The sequence below is a fragment of the Somniosus microcephalus genome, unplaced genomic scaffold (assembly GCF_052327205.1).
Source record: "Somniosus microcephalus isolate GS21.2 unplaced genomic scaffold, FLI_Smic_1.0 scaffold1000, whole genome shotgun sequence".
NCBI classification, from domain to species: Eukaryota; Metazoa; Chordata; class Chondrichthyes; order Squaliformes; family Somniosidae; genus Somniosus; species Somniosus microcephalus.
Genome location: NW_028226187.1, coordinates 13,267 through 28,705, shown reverse-complemented (window position 1 = coordinate 28,705; position 15,439 = coordinate 13,267). Strand labels below are relative to the sequence as shown.

Genomic DNA, 15,439 nt, shown 5'->3' with positions numbered 1-15,439 from the left:
TACCATAAGCATTCCTTGTTGACTGAAGGCGCTTGAAAGTGCTTAATGCAAATTAAAATTTACTCAGCACCTAATGACTCAGAATGCAAATATATTATAAATGAAGCAGTGAGAGGGCTTATGTGGGGGATTTTGTTCTGTTTTTGATCTTGGTTTGCAGCTGAATTTAATGAGACATGGACCCTTGGTGGAGTTTACAGAATCATTTCTAAAGATCCCGGTCAGTGCCTTGGTGCAAACATCAGCTCTTCAGATAAACGTTTCCTCACAACTGCTGCACATCACACGTAGCTACAAGGAAGAAAGACTTGCATTTCTATTGCGCCTTTCACGACCACCGGACGTCCCAAAGCGCTTTACAGCCAATGAAGGACGTTTTTGAAGTGTAGTCACTGTTGTAATGTAGGAAACGCGGCAGCCAATTTGCGCACAGCAAGCTCCCACAAACAGCCATGAGTCAATGACCAGAGATTATCTGGTTTTTTTTTAGTGATGTTGGTTGAGGGAATCAACATTGGCCCCAGGACACCTTCTCACCCAGAGCCAGGAGTGCTACCACTTCAGCCGAGGCTGACGCACGGGGAGCACAGCATGCCTTTAAGGGGAAGCTAGATAAGCGCAGGAGGGAGAAAGGAACAGAAGGATATGTCGATGGGGGTGAGATGAAGAGGGGGCGGGAGGAGGCTGGTGTGGAGCGTCAACATCGACACGGACCAGTTGGGCCGAATGGCCTGTTTCTGTGCTGTACGTTCTCTGTAATGGAAGACCACCTTTTATGTGTGGGGGGCGGTGGGGGAGCCCTGACAGGAAAGAGCAACGTGTTAAACAAAATGGCCGCTCCCCACACTGTTAGATCCGAATCACTTCGAGCTTAGGGATCGCCAGCGCTGATTGGACGTATCCCAGGAGGTTTCATCACATGACCGCCCCACCCAATCAAACAGCCTTTTTTTTCCTCATTTCCAATATTTCTATATAACTAATAAACAGAAGTACTCAAAGAATATAATAACATAAGAAATAGGAGCAGGAGTCGGCCATTCGGCCCTTCGAACCTGTTCCGCCATTCATTAAGATCATAGCTGATCTTCGACCTCATCTCCACTTTCCTGCACTATCCCCATATCCCTTGGTTCCCTTAATATTCAAAAATCTATCGATCTCAGTCTTGAATATACTCAACGACAGCCTCCACAGCCCTCTGAGGTAGAGAATTCCAAAGATTCACCAGCCTCTGAGTGAAGAAATTCCTCCTCATCTCAGTCCTAAATGGCCAACCCCTTATTCTGAGACTGTGACCCCTGGTTCTAGACTCTCCAGCCAGGGGAAACACCCTCCCTGCATCTACCCTGTCAAGCCCTTAAGAATCTTATACGTTTCAATGAGATCACCTCTCATTCTCCTAAACTCCAGAGAGTACAGGCCCAATCTGTAAAGTCTGTGGGTTGTACAGTTAATAACGACACAGACTTCAGGAGTAACAAACAAACAGGTCTTTACTATTCAGAGGTCAGGGCGAATCTGCCCCAGTTATCCTGCCACAACACTTATATACTGGTGTGGTCACTGTCGGTATTACAGTATACAGAAGCCAAACAAATAGTGCCACACCTAAAGTAGTTCTCTTAAAGGTGAACGGTTACATTCAATAGTTCCCTTAAAGGTAGACGGGTACATACACTACAATCCTCCCTTTTTAGCTTATTACTTACAGAGTCCCCGTTAAACATACATATCTTCAACTTCATATAAAACAATTTACAGATATAATCTCGGTGGGAACAGTTCATAGATTCAGTCTCTGATCTTGACTCGTTCCGAACAGCATCTCTTTGGTGTAGCCGGTTCACATGGCTAGCGTGACTCCTCCATAGCCTTTTTCTTGACGTAACAGCTTGAACTTTCGTCCTGTTGAACCAGCAGTGTGGACTTTTACAACCAACTGGCTGTCTTGATAATTTCCGGTTTTTCAACTAATTTAGCTCCTTTCGTAGTGTCCCGCCTGAGATGGTAGAAGTGATAATATTTTAGACGGTTATTATCTTCTGCTTCTTCTTTTTCTTTTCTGCCTTTTTGAAACTCTCGGAGCTCCTTTCTCGGCTGCCAGCTGTAGCGCCACCAACTCTCTATGTTCCTTAGACCTTAAGTGCTTCATCCGGATTTCAGCACTTTGGGAGTTTTCATCACAAACTGAGCAGACCAGATCCTCGTAATATTCAGTGTCACTCAACAGGTCATGGTAATACTCGGGTTCGTCCTGAGTTAGGCCAGCGAGAGGGCCTTCTACTTCCTCCTTACCCATCTGGGCGTTAGCTGACTGTGGTTCCTTCCCTAGACATCTTTCTTGAAAAGACTTCTTCATGCATTCAATTTCGTCCCGCTCTTCCTGGGTTGTCTGCCATTCCTTCACTACTGACCTCATTTGTGAGTTCAATACCTTCCCTTCCATCGGGGATTGCGTTATCAGGCTATTTAATCCTTCTACTGAAGCAGCTGTTTCAACATTCTTCTGTTCACATTGACGTGATTCAACGAACTCTTCATAGAGTAAACTGTAACACAAAATCTGTGTTGCCACCTCAGTTATTTCCGTAACTTTTGGGAGCTCCGAATTCCTTCCCTTTGAAGATTGAAGCTCGTGTTCCCATTGTGGAGTCTTGTCTCTCAGCATGTGAAGGAGTTGGCTGACCGTTAACTCTTCCACGGGGACTCTGTGGATCAGAGTCTTCTCCATTTCATCCACCTTTCCCTCCAATGCTTTCACCTTCCTTTCCTCTTGTACTTTGGTTTCAAGCGCTCGAAGAAGTTGCGCCTTGATGCTCCCTAGCTCATGTTCAGGGCCCATTCTTACAGTCTCTGTGTTTCTTACAGTTTCCTTTCCTTCCACTGAAAGGATTCCCAGTTGAATTTGTTCTTCAAGTCGTTGAACCTCGGTCATTGCCGCCTCATATTTGACTTGGGTTTCCTTCAATATTTTTATGAGTTCTTGGACATCTTGTCTTTCATGTTCTGCCATGTCTTTCACCTCTACATTCTCATCTATGGATGGAACTTCTACCGATGAGTCTGTCTTGGCCTTGAGCTCATCAAGAATTTCCTGCAGCCTTTGGACTTCTTGCTCATGTTCAACCTTTAGTTGTTCATATGCTTCTACTGAAACTAGCTTTTCGGAGGTTGCCGAGTTAATCCCCTCCAGAATTGTAGCCTGGGCCTGTTCATACTGTTCTTTCAACTTCTCACACTCTGCTTGTAAGGAGTCGTAGAGAAGAACTGGAATAAAATCCTGGCTTCCTGAAGATTCCTCTTCATTTGCTTCTTTCGCAATTTCCTGTTGGAGTTCAGCCAAGGCTGCTATGCTATCTGCCTCTCGAAGTCTCACTGCCATCAAATCTTCTTTATTCTTGCAGTCTATCTCAGCCATTTTCCGTTTACTTTCATTTAACTGAGTGAGTAGACCCTTATTCTGGGCTGAGAGATATTGCACCTTCTCATGTAGACCATAGCACTCCTTCTCTGTTCGACCTGGCTGGTTACTGCTGATTTGGTTCTGTGTTTCAAGTTCCAACATCCTTTGCTTAGCTTCTTTCAGTTTCGCCCCTATAAGCTCCTCTTGCAACATGGCCACATTATTCACATCAGGTAAAGAAGCGTTTCTCTTTTCCATGTCCAAGATTTTTTTCTGCATCTCTTTAAGTGCACACTGCGATTCAGCTTCTCTTAACCTTGCCTGCACTAGCTCCGTCTCCAATTGCAGAACAAAATCCTCAGTGTAGCGTGGTTTGCCTTTATGCTGTATCTCTAGATCATGCAAATATTCTAACTCCTGAACATCATAAGGGAGATGTGATCGGTAATTGGTCACGATGGCTCTATGGTCGCTCTCTGCTTGAGCCAGCAGGTTCTGTTGTCTTTCCAGACTCTCCCATTCGGTGTCATAGAACTTTTTCATTGTTTTCATCTCTTGTACGAGACGGTAACTTAATTGTTCTAATTGTTGTCGTACTTTGAAATAACGTTGAGTTCGAGCCCGGTGTTCCTCCGTAATGCATATGTCTGTAACTTGAACAGACTCAGAATTCTCTGTCTTTATGCACGCCATCGTTTTTCCAACCTTAGTCAGTGAGTTCATGTTAACCTTGTTTTTCATACGTGGGCTGGACTTATCGTCTTCCGGCTCAGAGTCTGAGCTGCTTGTCTGCACCGAGTCCTCACTCGTCATTGCTTGTAGGTAGTGCCATTCCATGTCTATTTTCTTAATCCACTCCCGTCCTAGAAGTGGTGGTCCTCCCTCAGGTAGTACGTACAAGTTCATTCTTGGGTGTACTTTACCCCTATCTCTCACCTTGACTCTTATTTTTCCCATGGGGTATACTTTATGCCCCGTGTATGTCTGCAATACGAACTTGGTATCTCTTAAGGGTATGTGTGGGAATAGCCGGTGGTAATCCCTTCGATTTATGACTGATACGGCTGATCCAGTGTCCAACTCCATTTTCACTTGGACTCCAGCTATTTTTAGCATGACCCAGATAGTTTGTAGGTCAGCTTCCTTACTCACATGGTGGATACTCAGACTACCCAGCTCCTGGCCGTTTGGATCTGAGTCTGGATTCTGTTCGTCTGAACTCTTCTCAGCCCCCTTGTATACCTTGTTGTACTTTTCTTGTGATGGCTTCCTTTGGTTGTTGGTCTTCTTCCCTGACCGGCATACCTTAGCGATGTGACCCAGTTTGCCACATTTCCTACATTCTTGGTTCTTAAACCAGCATTGATTCTGGTCGTGTGTTGTCTTCCCACAACGATAGCATTTTGTTGTACTCGAGGTAATTTGGTCCACCCCGAGTGCCGCCGCCTTTAGTTGCATTTCCACCGTTCCTTTCGCTGCGGCTTCGTGTGATGCGGCTATAAGGACAGCCCTGTCAAGTGTAAGGTCGTTCTCTTCGAGTAGGCGCTTTTGCGTCCCTTCCTTGGACAATCCGCCTACGAACTTGTCTCGCAGTGCCTCTGTCAGATTCCCTCCGAACTGGCAGTATTTCGCTAGCCTACGCAGTTCGACCAAGTATTCTGCGTTGCTTTCGTCTTTCCGTTGCGTTCTTGCATAGAATTTGAATCATTCAGCCAACATCAACGGTGTGGGGTTCAAGTGGTCCTTCAGAACAGCCACAATCTCTTCGAAAGACTGATCCGCCGGTTTAGCTGGTGCTAGTAAATCCTTCAAGAGCCCGTATGTCTTTGCGCCCATCGAGTTTAACAATGTTATCGCCTTGTCGTCTTCCTCTATTTTGTTGGCTTCACAATAGATCTTGATGCGTTCCACGTACGTGGCCCAGTCTTCTATCTCAGAATGAAAATCGTTACTATTCCCTCGCTTAGGCATCTTCCTTTCCTTGGAGCAGCACAGTATTTCTTTAAGTATTATTTATTATCTGTTTATTTCTAAAATGGCGGTTTTCCCGCGAAAATGGCGGTTTCCCGCTCTTCCCTTCTCTCTCTCTCTCTCTCTCTGCCCACTTCAATGGCAGTTAAGATGGCGGTTTTTCCCGCGAAAATGGCGGTTTCCCGCTCTTCCTTTCTCTCCCCGCCCACTTCAATGGCGGTTTCCCGCCTCTGTCGTCTTCTCCGCCTAATGGCGGCTTTCCGCGTTTCTTCCTGGTGGAAGGGGTACGCTTTCCCCACAGCGGACAGGTTCAGCCGCTGGGCTGGCTCTCGCACAGCTCCCCTTACTCGGCTCTGTCTTTTCCTCCCGCCCGCACGGCTCTACCGGCGCTGGGTACACCCCGTTAACGGAGGACAGTTCAGCCGCTGGACTGGCTCTCGCACAGTCTCTCTCCCCTTGTTCGGCTGTGTCTCTCTCCCACTCCCGCACGTTCGGTTCTACCGGCTCTGGGTACCCCGTTGGTGGAGAACAGTTCAGCCGCTGGGCTGGCTCTCGCGCAGCCTCTTTTGCTCGGCTCTGCCTCTCCCACACGCTCGGTTTCAGCGCTCCGCGGCTTCGTCGCCGCCCGGATCTTTCCCGCCGATCGCGGTCCGGCTGTCACCCGACGCCGTTGGACCCGACTTCTGACCGGCTCCGCTCCCCCTCGACCGAGGTCGAGTGCTCTGCCCTTATCCTCCGGATACTTCTACACCTTCCCCTACTCACAGTCTCTTCGGCCGCCTTGTTCCCTGCTGATCGGCTCACTCCGCACCGTGGTAGAAGGGTAGTCAGTGCCTGTTGCAGACGGAAGCTTTTGTTGCTAAAGTCTTCCACCTTTCTCCTGCTGCAGCCTCGTGTTTTCTCCCAGCAGCACGACGAGGGCGGTTGCCTCTCTTCGACGCTCTTCTTGCTTTGGTAGTCTTGCCGCAGGGTACGATCGGACTCGTCGCCACTGTAAAGTCTGTGGGTTGTACAGTTAATAACGACACAGACTTCAGGAGTAACAAACAAACAGGTCTTTACTATTCAGAGGTCAGGGCGAATCTGCCCCAGTTATCCTGCCACAACACTTATATACTGGTGTGGTCACTGTCGGTATTACAGTTTACAGAAGCCAAACAAATAGTGCCACACCTAAAGTAGTTCTCTTAAAGGTGAACGGTTACATTCAATAGTTCCCTTAAAGGTAGACGGGTACATACACTACACAATCTACACAATCTCCGATCATAGGACAACCTTCTTGTCATAAATCTCATCATCGAGAAACTACCTATGAAATAACACTGGACGGCCAGCTGGTGGCGCCGTCCAAGGAGTATAAATACTCGGGCGTTGGCCCCAGCTTGCCAGGGACAGTTTGCAAAGACAAGGAGCCAGTGGATACAACTAGACTTCCATGTTCTGAAATAAGTTGATTAAAGCCTTGCTTTATGCTTAAACCAAGTGCGTAGTGAGTTTTATTACGTCACTTCTCATCCCAGGAATATGAATTATTTTTAATGGCCCCATGATTTATCTCCCGGGAGTTGCTCTCAGCAGTGACTGGGAGATTAATCTTCGGTTCCTGGAGACTCCAGGCCAATCCTGGAGGGTTGGCAACCCCTAGTCGAGTTGCAGCATCTGCCTGACGCTGATTATCCGGCTTAAAATAAAACAAAAATTCTATCGGGTGGTGCAGCAGCCATCTTTGTTTCTGCTTTGCTCCTGTGCGGAGTGTATTGCAATTAATATTTGGGTGTTGCGGCTGTCGCAAGATTAATTCCGGGCTGGTGTGATCCTGAAGTTCTGCTTCTGTGCTTGGGCTGGTTGGCTGGAGGAATGTCACATCCGTTTTTTTTTCTCTGACGTTGTTGTTAAGATCTCTGCTGAATTGCAAAGGTGGAAAACGTTATCGATTGATTTCGCAAGCAGGGAGAAGGCAGGATTTGAAAATTGCAAGCGAGGCGAATATTTCCGGCTGTTGGATTAGATTAATCGTTGCTACCTCGGGAGAGACGTGGGACGATCACGTGCGTCCTGCTCCAGTATCGGCCGGACTGGACTGAAAACCACAGGGGGAGCAACAGAGAAAGGGGGAATCATCATGAGGAATAAAAGGGTTAAATTATGAGGCCGGTTGCATAGACTAGGCTTGCATTCCCTTGAGTATAGAAGATTAATGGGTGATCAAATTACGGTGTTTAAGATGATTAATGGATTTGATTGGGTAGATCGAGAGAAACTATTTCCTCTGGTGTCCAGAACAAGGGGGCGTCACCTTAAAATTAGAGCCAGGCCATTCCGGGGTGATGTCAGGAAACACTTCTTCACACAAAGGGTAGTGGAAATCTGGAACTCTCTCCCCCAAAAAGCTGTTAAGACTGGGGGTCAATCTGATCATTTCAAAACTGAGATTGATAGACTTTTGTATGAAGGGTTACGGAACCAAGGCGGGTAAGATGGAGTTAAGATACAGATCAGCCATGATCTAATTGAATGGCGGAACAGGCTCGAGGGGCTGAATGGCCTCCTCCTGTTCCTGTGTTCCTCTGAATAGCGTGAAATAGCACGGGATATTGATGAATGGTGTGCGGCAGTTAGAATAGAATGGGTTGGTGTGGATGAGTGTAAATTAGTATCCCATAGTGTGGAATACTAAGGAGCAACAGGGAATAATGTGAAATAGCTGGGAATGCTATGGAATAGTGTGGGATAATATAGAGTGAAATAGTGTAGTGTAGTGTGGAATCACATGGAACCATGGTTACATTGAAGAAGAGTGTGAAATAGTGTAGAATGGCATGGAAATTGTGGAATAGTGAGATAGTATGGAATAGTGTAGAAGAGTGTGAAATAGCGTGGAATTGTACAAATTGGTGTTGAATAGTGAGTATTAGTGTGAAATAGTGAATATTGGTGTGAAATTGTGTGAAATAGTGAGTATTAGTGTGAAATAGTGAGTTTTATTGTGAAATAGTGTGAAATAGTGAGTATTACTGTGAAATAGGGTAAAATAGTGAGTATTAGGGTGAAATAGTGAGTATTAGTGTGAAATAGTGTGAAATAGTGAGTATTGGTGTGAAATAGTGAGTATTATCGTGAAATAGTGTGAAATAGTGAGTATTAGTGTGACATAGTGTGAAATCGTGAGTATTAGTGTGAAATAGTGAGTATTAGTGTGAAATAGTGTGTAATAGTGAGTATTAGTGTGACATAGTGTGAAATAGTGAGTATTAGTGCGAAATAGTGTGTAATAGTGAGTATTAGTGTGAAATAGTGAACATTGGTGTGGAATAGTGAGTATTAGTGTGAAATAGTGTGAAATAGTGAGTATTAGTGTGAAATAGTGAGTATTATTGTGAAATAGTGAGTATTAGTGTGACATAGTGTGAAATAGTGAGTATTATTGTGGAATAGTAAGTATTAGTGTGAAATAGTGAGTATTGGAGTGTAATAGTGAGTATTAGTGTGAAATAGTGAACATTGGTGTGAAATAGTGAGTATTAGTGTGAAATAGTGTGAAATAGTATTAGTGTGAAATAGTGAATATTGACGTGAAATTGTGAATATTGGTGTAAAATTGTGTAAAATTGTGAGTATTAATGTGATATAGTGTAAAATAGTGAACATTGGTGTGAAATAGTGAGTATTAGTGTGAAATAGTATTAGTATGAAATAGTGAATTTTGGCGTGAAATAGAATATTGGTGTAAAATTGTGAGTATTAGTGTGAAATAGTGTGAAGTAGTGAGTACTAGTGTGAAACAGTGAGTATTAGAGTGTAATAGTGAGTATTAGTGTGAAATAGTGAACATTGGTGTGAAATAATGAGTATTAGTGTGAAATACTATTAGTGTGAAATAGTGAATATTGGTGTGAAATGGTGTAAAATAGTGAGTATTAGTGTGAAATAGTGAGTATTAGTGTGAAATAGTGAGTATTATTGTGAAATTGTGTAAAATTGTGAGTATTAATGTGAAATAGTGTGAAATAGTGAGTATTAGTTGTGAAATAGTGAGTATTAGTATGAAATAGTGAATATTGGTGTGAAATAGTGAGTATTAGTGTGAAGTAGTGAGTATTAGCGTGAACTAGTGTGAAATAGTGAGTATTAGTGTGAAATGGTGAATATTGGTGTGAAATAGTGAGCATTAGTGTGAAATAGTAAGTATTAGAGTGTAATAGTGAATATTGGTGTGAAATAGTGAGTATGAGTGTGATATAGTGAGTATTAGTGTGAAATAGTGAATATTGGTGTGAAATAGTGAGTATTAGTGTGAGATAGTGTTATAAAGACAATCTCTACCTTAAACAATCAGGCAGATAAAAGTAAACAGTAAAAATCAGTGGTGCCACAATATATAATAAATTCTGGAAATATATACTTTAAAATATATAATAAAAATATAGATACTTGAAAAGGAGAAATTTGCAGGGTTGTGGGGAAAGAGAAGGGGGAGTGGGACTAGTTGGAGAGCTCTTTCAAAGAGCCGGCACAGGCACAATGGGCCGAATGGCCTCCTCCTGTGCTGCACGATGCTACAATACACGAGATGTTGGTGAGTACCTGAAAGAGAAACAGCGGCTCGAGTCATTCTTCGTTAGTCTCCACCCCTAACGCTAACCTTCCTTTCCCTCTTTCAGATGCTGTGTATTTCTTGCAGTTTCTGGTTTTTATCTCTAGCCTGTGCGGGGCGTCTTTTCAATGTAATCTTCGCTCTGCCTCTGGCGTAACCGATACTTTTATTCACCTGCGAGTTTGGTCAGACCGTTAATAAAGAAGTCTCGCAGACCGCGACAAAGCACGTCGTCCATTCAGCCCACTCCCCGTTCCCAGGTTACATATTTAAATCTGCGGGATAAAGTGCCTGAGAAAAGCAGAGATACTATCAGCCTTGCACAAGCAGACAAATGCAATGCCGCCTGGACGGGAGATGTAGCAACAAGGGAAGCAGTACCCCTTCAATCTTCCCTGTGCAACAGGAATTCGATATTACCCAGTCACTGCTCTCACACTAATGCGATGTATTATAGAGCAGAGAAGCTCCCAGCAAAGGGCAATTTCTCAGTATGTACAAGCCACCATCACAGTTTCTTTCTCTCACACAATCTGCTCAATGCTAATTTTATCCCCTTTCAATAAATTCAGTTACAGCAATTGCTTCTGGTCTCAGACTATAGTTCAGCTGTTCCTTGTTGCGAAAACGTCGCTGTTTTCTCCATGTTTCCCCGCAAAACAATAACTGAATTATAAAACGCGACGAGTGGTTCAAAGGATTATTTTAATCTTTGCTGTGTAGAAGAATTAACGCTGGTGCTTTCTTACTTTCCTGTGACTTTCTCGTCAGTGGCAGTAAGAAGGTTGTGGGGTTTGAGCCCCCATTCCAGAAACTTGAGCACAAAATCCAGGCACACTCCCAGTGCAGTACTGAGGGAGTGCCGCACTGTCAGAGGGGCAGTACTGAGGGAGTGCCGCACTGTCAGAGGGGCAGTACTGAGGGAGTGCCGCACTGTCAGAGGGGCAGTACTGAGGGAGTGCCGCACTGTCGGAGGGGCAGTACTGAGGGAGTGCTGCACTGTCAGAGGGTTAGTACTGAGGGAGCGCCGCACTGTCGGAGGGGCAGTACTGAGGGAGTGCCGCACTGTCAGAGGGGCAGTACTGAGGGAGTGCCGCACTGTCGGAGGGGCAGTACTGAGGGAGCGCTGCACTGTCGGAGGGGCAGTACTGAGGGAGTGCCGCACTGTCGGAGGGGCAGTACTGAGGGAGTGCCGCACTGTCGGAGGGGCAGTACTGAGGGAGTGCCGCACTGTCGGAGGGGCAGTACTGAGGGAGTGCTGCACTGTCAGAGGGGCAGTACTGAGGGAGTGCTGCACTGTCAGAGGGTTAGTACTGAGGGAACGCCGCACTGTCAGAGGGGCAGTACTGAGGGAGTGCTGCACTGTCGGAGGGGCAGTAGAGGGAGTGCCGCACTGTCGGAGGGGCAGTACTGAGGGAGTGCTGCACTGTCAGAGGGGCAGTACTGAGGGAGTGCTGCACTGTCAGAGGGGTAGTACTGAGGGAACGCCGCACTGTCGGAGGGGCAGTACTGAGGGAGTGTTGCACTGTCGGAGGGGCAGTGCTGAGGGAGCGCTGTACTGTCGGAGGGGCAGTACTGAGGGAGCGCCGCACTGTCGGAGGGGCAGTACTGAGGGAGTGCTGCACTGTCAAAGGGGCAGTACTGAGGGAGTGCTGCACTGTCGGAGGGGCAGTACTGAGGGAGTGCCGCTCTGTCGGAGGGGCAGTACTGAGGGAGCGCCGCATTGTCGGAGGGGCAGTACTGAGGGAGCGCTGCACTGTCGGAGGGGCAGTACTGAGGGAGCGCCGCTCTGTTGGAGGGGCAGTACTGAGGGAGCGCCGCACTGTCGGAGGGGCAGTACTGAGGGAGTGCCGCTCTGTCGGAGGGGCAGTACTGAGGGAGTGCCGCTCTGTCGGAGGGGCAGTACTGAGGGAGCGCCGCATTGTCGGAGGGGCAGTACTGAGGGAGCGCCGCACTGTCGGAGGGGCAGTACTGAGGGAGTGCCGCTCTGTCGGAGGGGCAGTACTGAGGGAGCGCCGCATTGTCGGAGGGGCAGTACTGAGGGAGCGCCGCACTGTCGGAGGGGCAGTGCTGAGGGAGTGCCGCTCTGTTGGAGGGGCAGTACTGAGAGAGGGCTGCTCTGTCGGAGGGGCAGTACTGAGGGAGCGCTGCTCTGTCAGAGGGGCAGTACTGAGGGAGTGCTGCTCTGTCGGAGGGGCAGTACTGAGGGAGCGCTGCTCTGTCGGAGGGGCCGTCTTTCAGATGAAACATTTAACTGAGGCCCCGTCTGCCCTCTCAGGTGGATCTGAAAGATCCCAGGGCACTATTTCAAAGAAGAGCAGGGGAGTTCTCCCCAGTGTCCAGACCAATATTTATCCCTCAATCAACATAACAAAATTAAACAGGTTATCCGGTCATTATCACATTGCTGTTTGTGGGAGCTTGCTGTGCACAAAATGGTTGCCACGTTTCCCACATTACAACAGTGACTACACTTCAAAAATACTTCAGTGGCTGTAAAGCACTTTGGGGACATCCGGTGCTATATAAATGCAAGTCTGTCTTTCTTTTTTTGTAAAAGAAAAGAAATGCTCCTGTTACCTGGACTTTCTGCTTTGGGCTGTCTTGCTGACCCCCATCCATACTCTTCCACCTGTCGTTCACCATACCCGGAGTCAGCAGGGACTGCGCCTAATTCTCCAAGAGGCTCCCGTCCTTTATCATTCCAGGCTCACCACAGCTTTTCTGCTCGGAGGAAAGGGAGAGAGAGGTAGCGAGAGAGACAGAGAGAGAGAGAGCGAGATAGAATGATGGAGGGATAGGGAGAGAGAGGGGGACAGAGAGATAGACAGAAAAATAGAGATAGGGAGAGAGGGGGTAGAGAGATAGATAGAGAGGTGGTTAGAGAGAGAGTGATAGACAGACTGATAAAGAGGGATATAGAGAGATAGACAGAGCGAGATAAAGATAGAGAGAGGGATATATAGACAGAGAAATAGAGTTAGGGAGCGAGAGAGAGAGAAGGGGATAGAGAGGTAGATAGAGATAGAGAGATATAGTTAGAGAGATAGACAGACAGAGAGAGATAAAGAGAGGGATTTAGAGAGAGATAGATAGACAGAGAGGGAGATGGAGAGAGAGAGAGATAGAGAGAGAGAGAGATAGAGAGAGAATGGTTTTAACGTACTTAGAGTGAGCAGCCTTCTTGTTGTTCAGGGTAAATAAATGCATAGTTGAAGAGGGTTTTTCGTTGGTGAGGGCATGTTCTAGAGGTGAGAAAGCAACTTAAGATGTCCACTTTCCTGCTTTCCGAAGCAGTTAGATGTGTTGGAAGGTTTGGGAGTCCTGATCGCAGCCTCACAGCATTCTGCACAATCCTCGCTGTCCTCTCAGCGGCTCATTTGATCAGCAGGTATTAAAAAAGATTGGATGTGCGAGGGGAGGGGGCGGTGGGGGGGGGGGGGAGCTGAGCTGAGACACAGTGCGATCAGCAAGGCTCCCTGTCGAGAGACACAGCCTCCTGGGGGGGGGGGGGGGGGGAGACCTCAGTCACATCAGCTCCTGTCACCAAACCCCTTCTTGCTTCATGCCTGCATGGGCTCTGGCCGCTGCTCCCGCGCTCGCCCGCCACTGAAACGCAACAGTCCGGCTAGAAACAGGTCATCGGATAATGTAAGAGAAGAGGAAAAGCTGAAGGAATACAAACCAGGCGAGCTCTCCGTTTGTGTCTTATGTGAGCCGACAGCAAGTCCCTCTGGTGCAGTCAGCTGTGCGGAGGAGCAGAGCTGTATTTGCTTGTTAGCGTATTGCTTGTTGGGAATATTTAACCAGGGTAAACTCCCCGAGCTTTCAAAAAACCTGCCACGGCAGAGACAGAACACGTCTGGTACACTGACACACCTCCCAGCAAAGATTCATGGTGCGGGCAGATTCAAGGAATCACGACGCTAGGTGAAATAGATAAATCAAGCTGTTCGATATCACACACCAGGCTGGAATTATTTCATGCACCACATGCCTTCGTTTTATTTAAATTATTCATTCTCGGGATGTGGGCGCCGCTGGCATTTATTGCCCACACCTCGTTGCCCGGAGAAGGTGGTGGTGGTGCTGGTGGGTGGGCAGCGCTTTTGTACCAGGTTTGATGCCAACAGAGTGTCTCGCTGGGCCATTTCAGAGGGGCAGTTAAGGGTCAGCCACGCTGGTGTGGGACTGGAGTCAGCTCTAGCCCCAGACCCGGGTTAGGACGGCACATTTCCTTCCTTAGAGAAAGACTTAAAAAAAGAGACTTGCATTTTTCCAGCGCCTTTCACGACCACCGGACGTCCCAAAGCGCTTTACAGCCAATGAAGTACTTTTTGAAGTGTAGTCACTGTTGTAATGTAGGGAAACGCGGCAGCCAATTTGTGCACAGCAAGCTCCCACAAACAGCAATGTGATAATGACCAGATCATCTGTTTAATGCTGTTGGTTGAAGGATAAATATTGGCCCCAGGACACCTCCCCTGCTCGTCTTCAAAATAGTGGCCGTGGGATCTTTTACGTCCACCTGAGAGGACAGACGGGGCCTCGGTTTAACTTCTCATCTGAAAGACGGCACCTCCGACAGTGCAGCACTCCCTCAGTACTACACTGGGAGTGTCAGCCTGGATTATGGGGCTCAAGTCCCTGGAGTGGGACTTGAACCCACAGCCGCCTGACTCAGAGGCGAGAGCGCGACCCACTGAGTCACGGCTGACACTTTACTTATATGCGTTTATGTAAACGGTCTAATGCATTCTTTAAAATCGTGGACAGATTTGAAAACAAGGATGAGAATTTTAAAATCGAGGCGTTGCTGAACCAGGAGCCAGTGTAGGTCAGCGAGCACAGGGGTGATGGGTGAACGGGACTCGGTGTGAGTTAGGCCACGGGGCAGTGAGCACAGGGGGTGATGGGTGAACGGGACTCGGTGTGAGTTAGGTCACGGGGCAGTGAGCACAGGGGGTGATGGGTGAACGGGACTGGGTGTGAGTTAGGACACGGGGCAGTAAGCACAGGGGTGATGGGTGAACGGGACTGGGTGTGAGTTAGGACACGGGGCAGCGAGCACAGGGGTGATGGGTGAACGGGACTGGGTGTGAGTTAGGCCACGGGGCAGTGAGCACAGGGGTGATGGGTGAACGGGACTCGGTGTGAGTTAGGCCACGGGGCAGTGAGCACAGGGGTGATGGGTGAACGGGACTCGGTGTGAGTTAGGACACGGGGCAGTGAGCACAGGGGTGATGGGTGAACGGGACTGGGTGTGAGTTAGGACACGGGGCAGTGAGCACAGGGGGTGATGGGTGAACGGGACTCGGTGTGAGTTAGGACACGGGGCAGTGAGCACAGGGGGTGATGGGTGAACGGGACTGGGTGTGAGTTAGGACACGGGGCAGTGAGCACAGGGGGTGATGGGTGAACGGGACTCGGTGTGAGTTAGGACACGGGGCAGTGAGCACAGGGGG

At 47.8% G+C, this 15,439-nt stretch overlaps 1 protein-coding gene across 1 annotated transcript in view; it reads right to left on the bottom strand.

The window, feature by feature from the left end:
* Positions 1 to 12,620, bottom strand: part of LOC147080913 (fibrinogen C domain-containing protein 1-like) — a 41,360-nt gene extending 28,740 nt beyond the window's left edge. The window contains exon 1 of the mRNA XM_085981028.1: positions 12,555 to 12,620. Coding sequence (XP_085837154.1) covers positions 12,555 to 12,620 — 66 coding nt within the window. The remainder of the gene's footprint in view (positions 1 to 12,554) is intronic.
* Between the last annotated feature and the right edge of the window lie 2,819 nt (positions 12,621 to 15,439).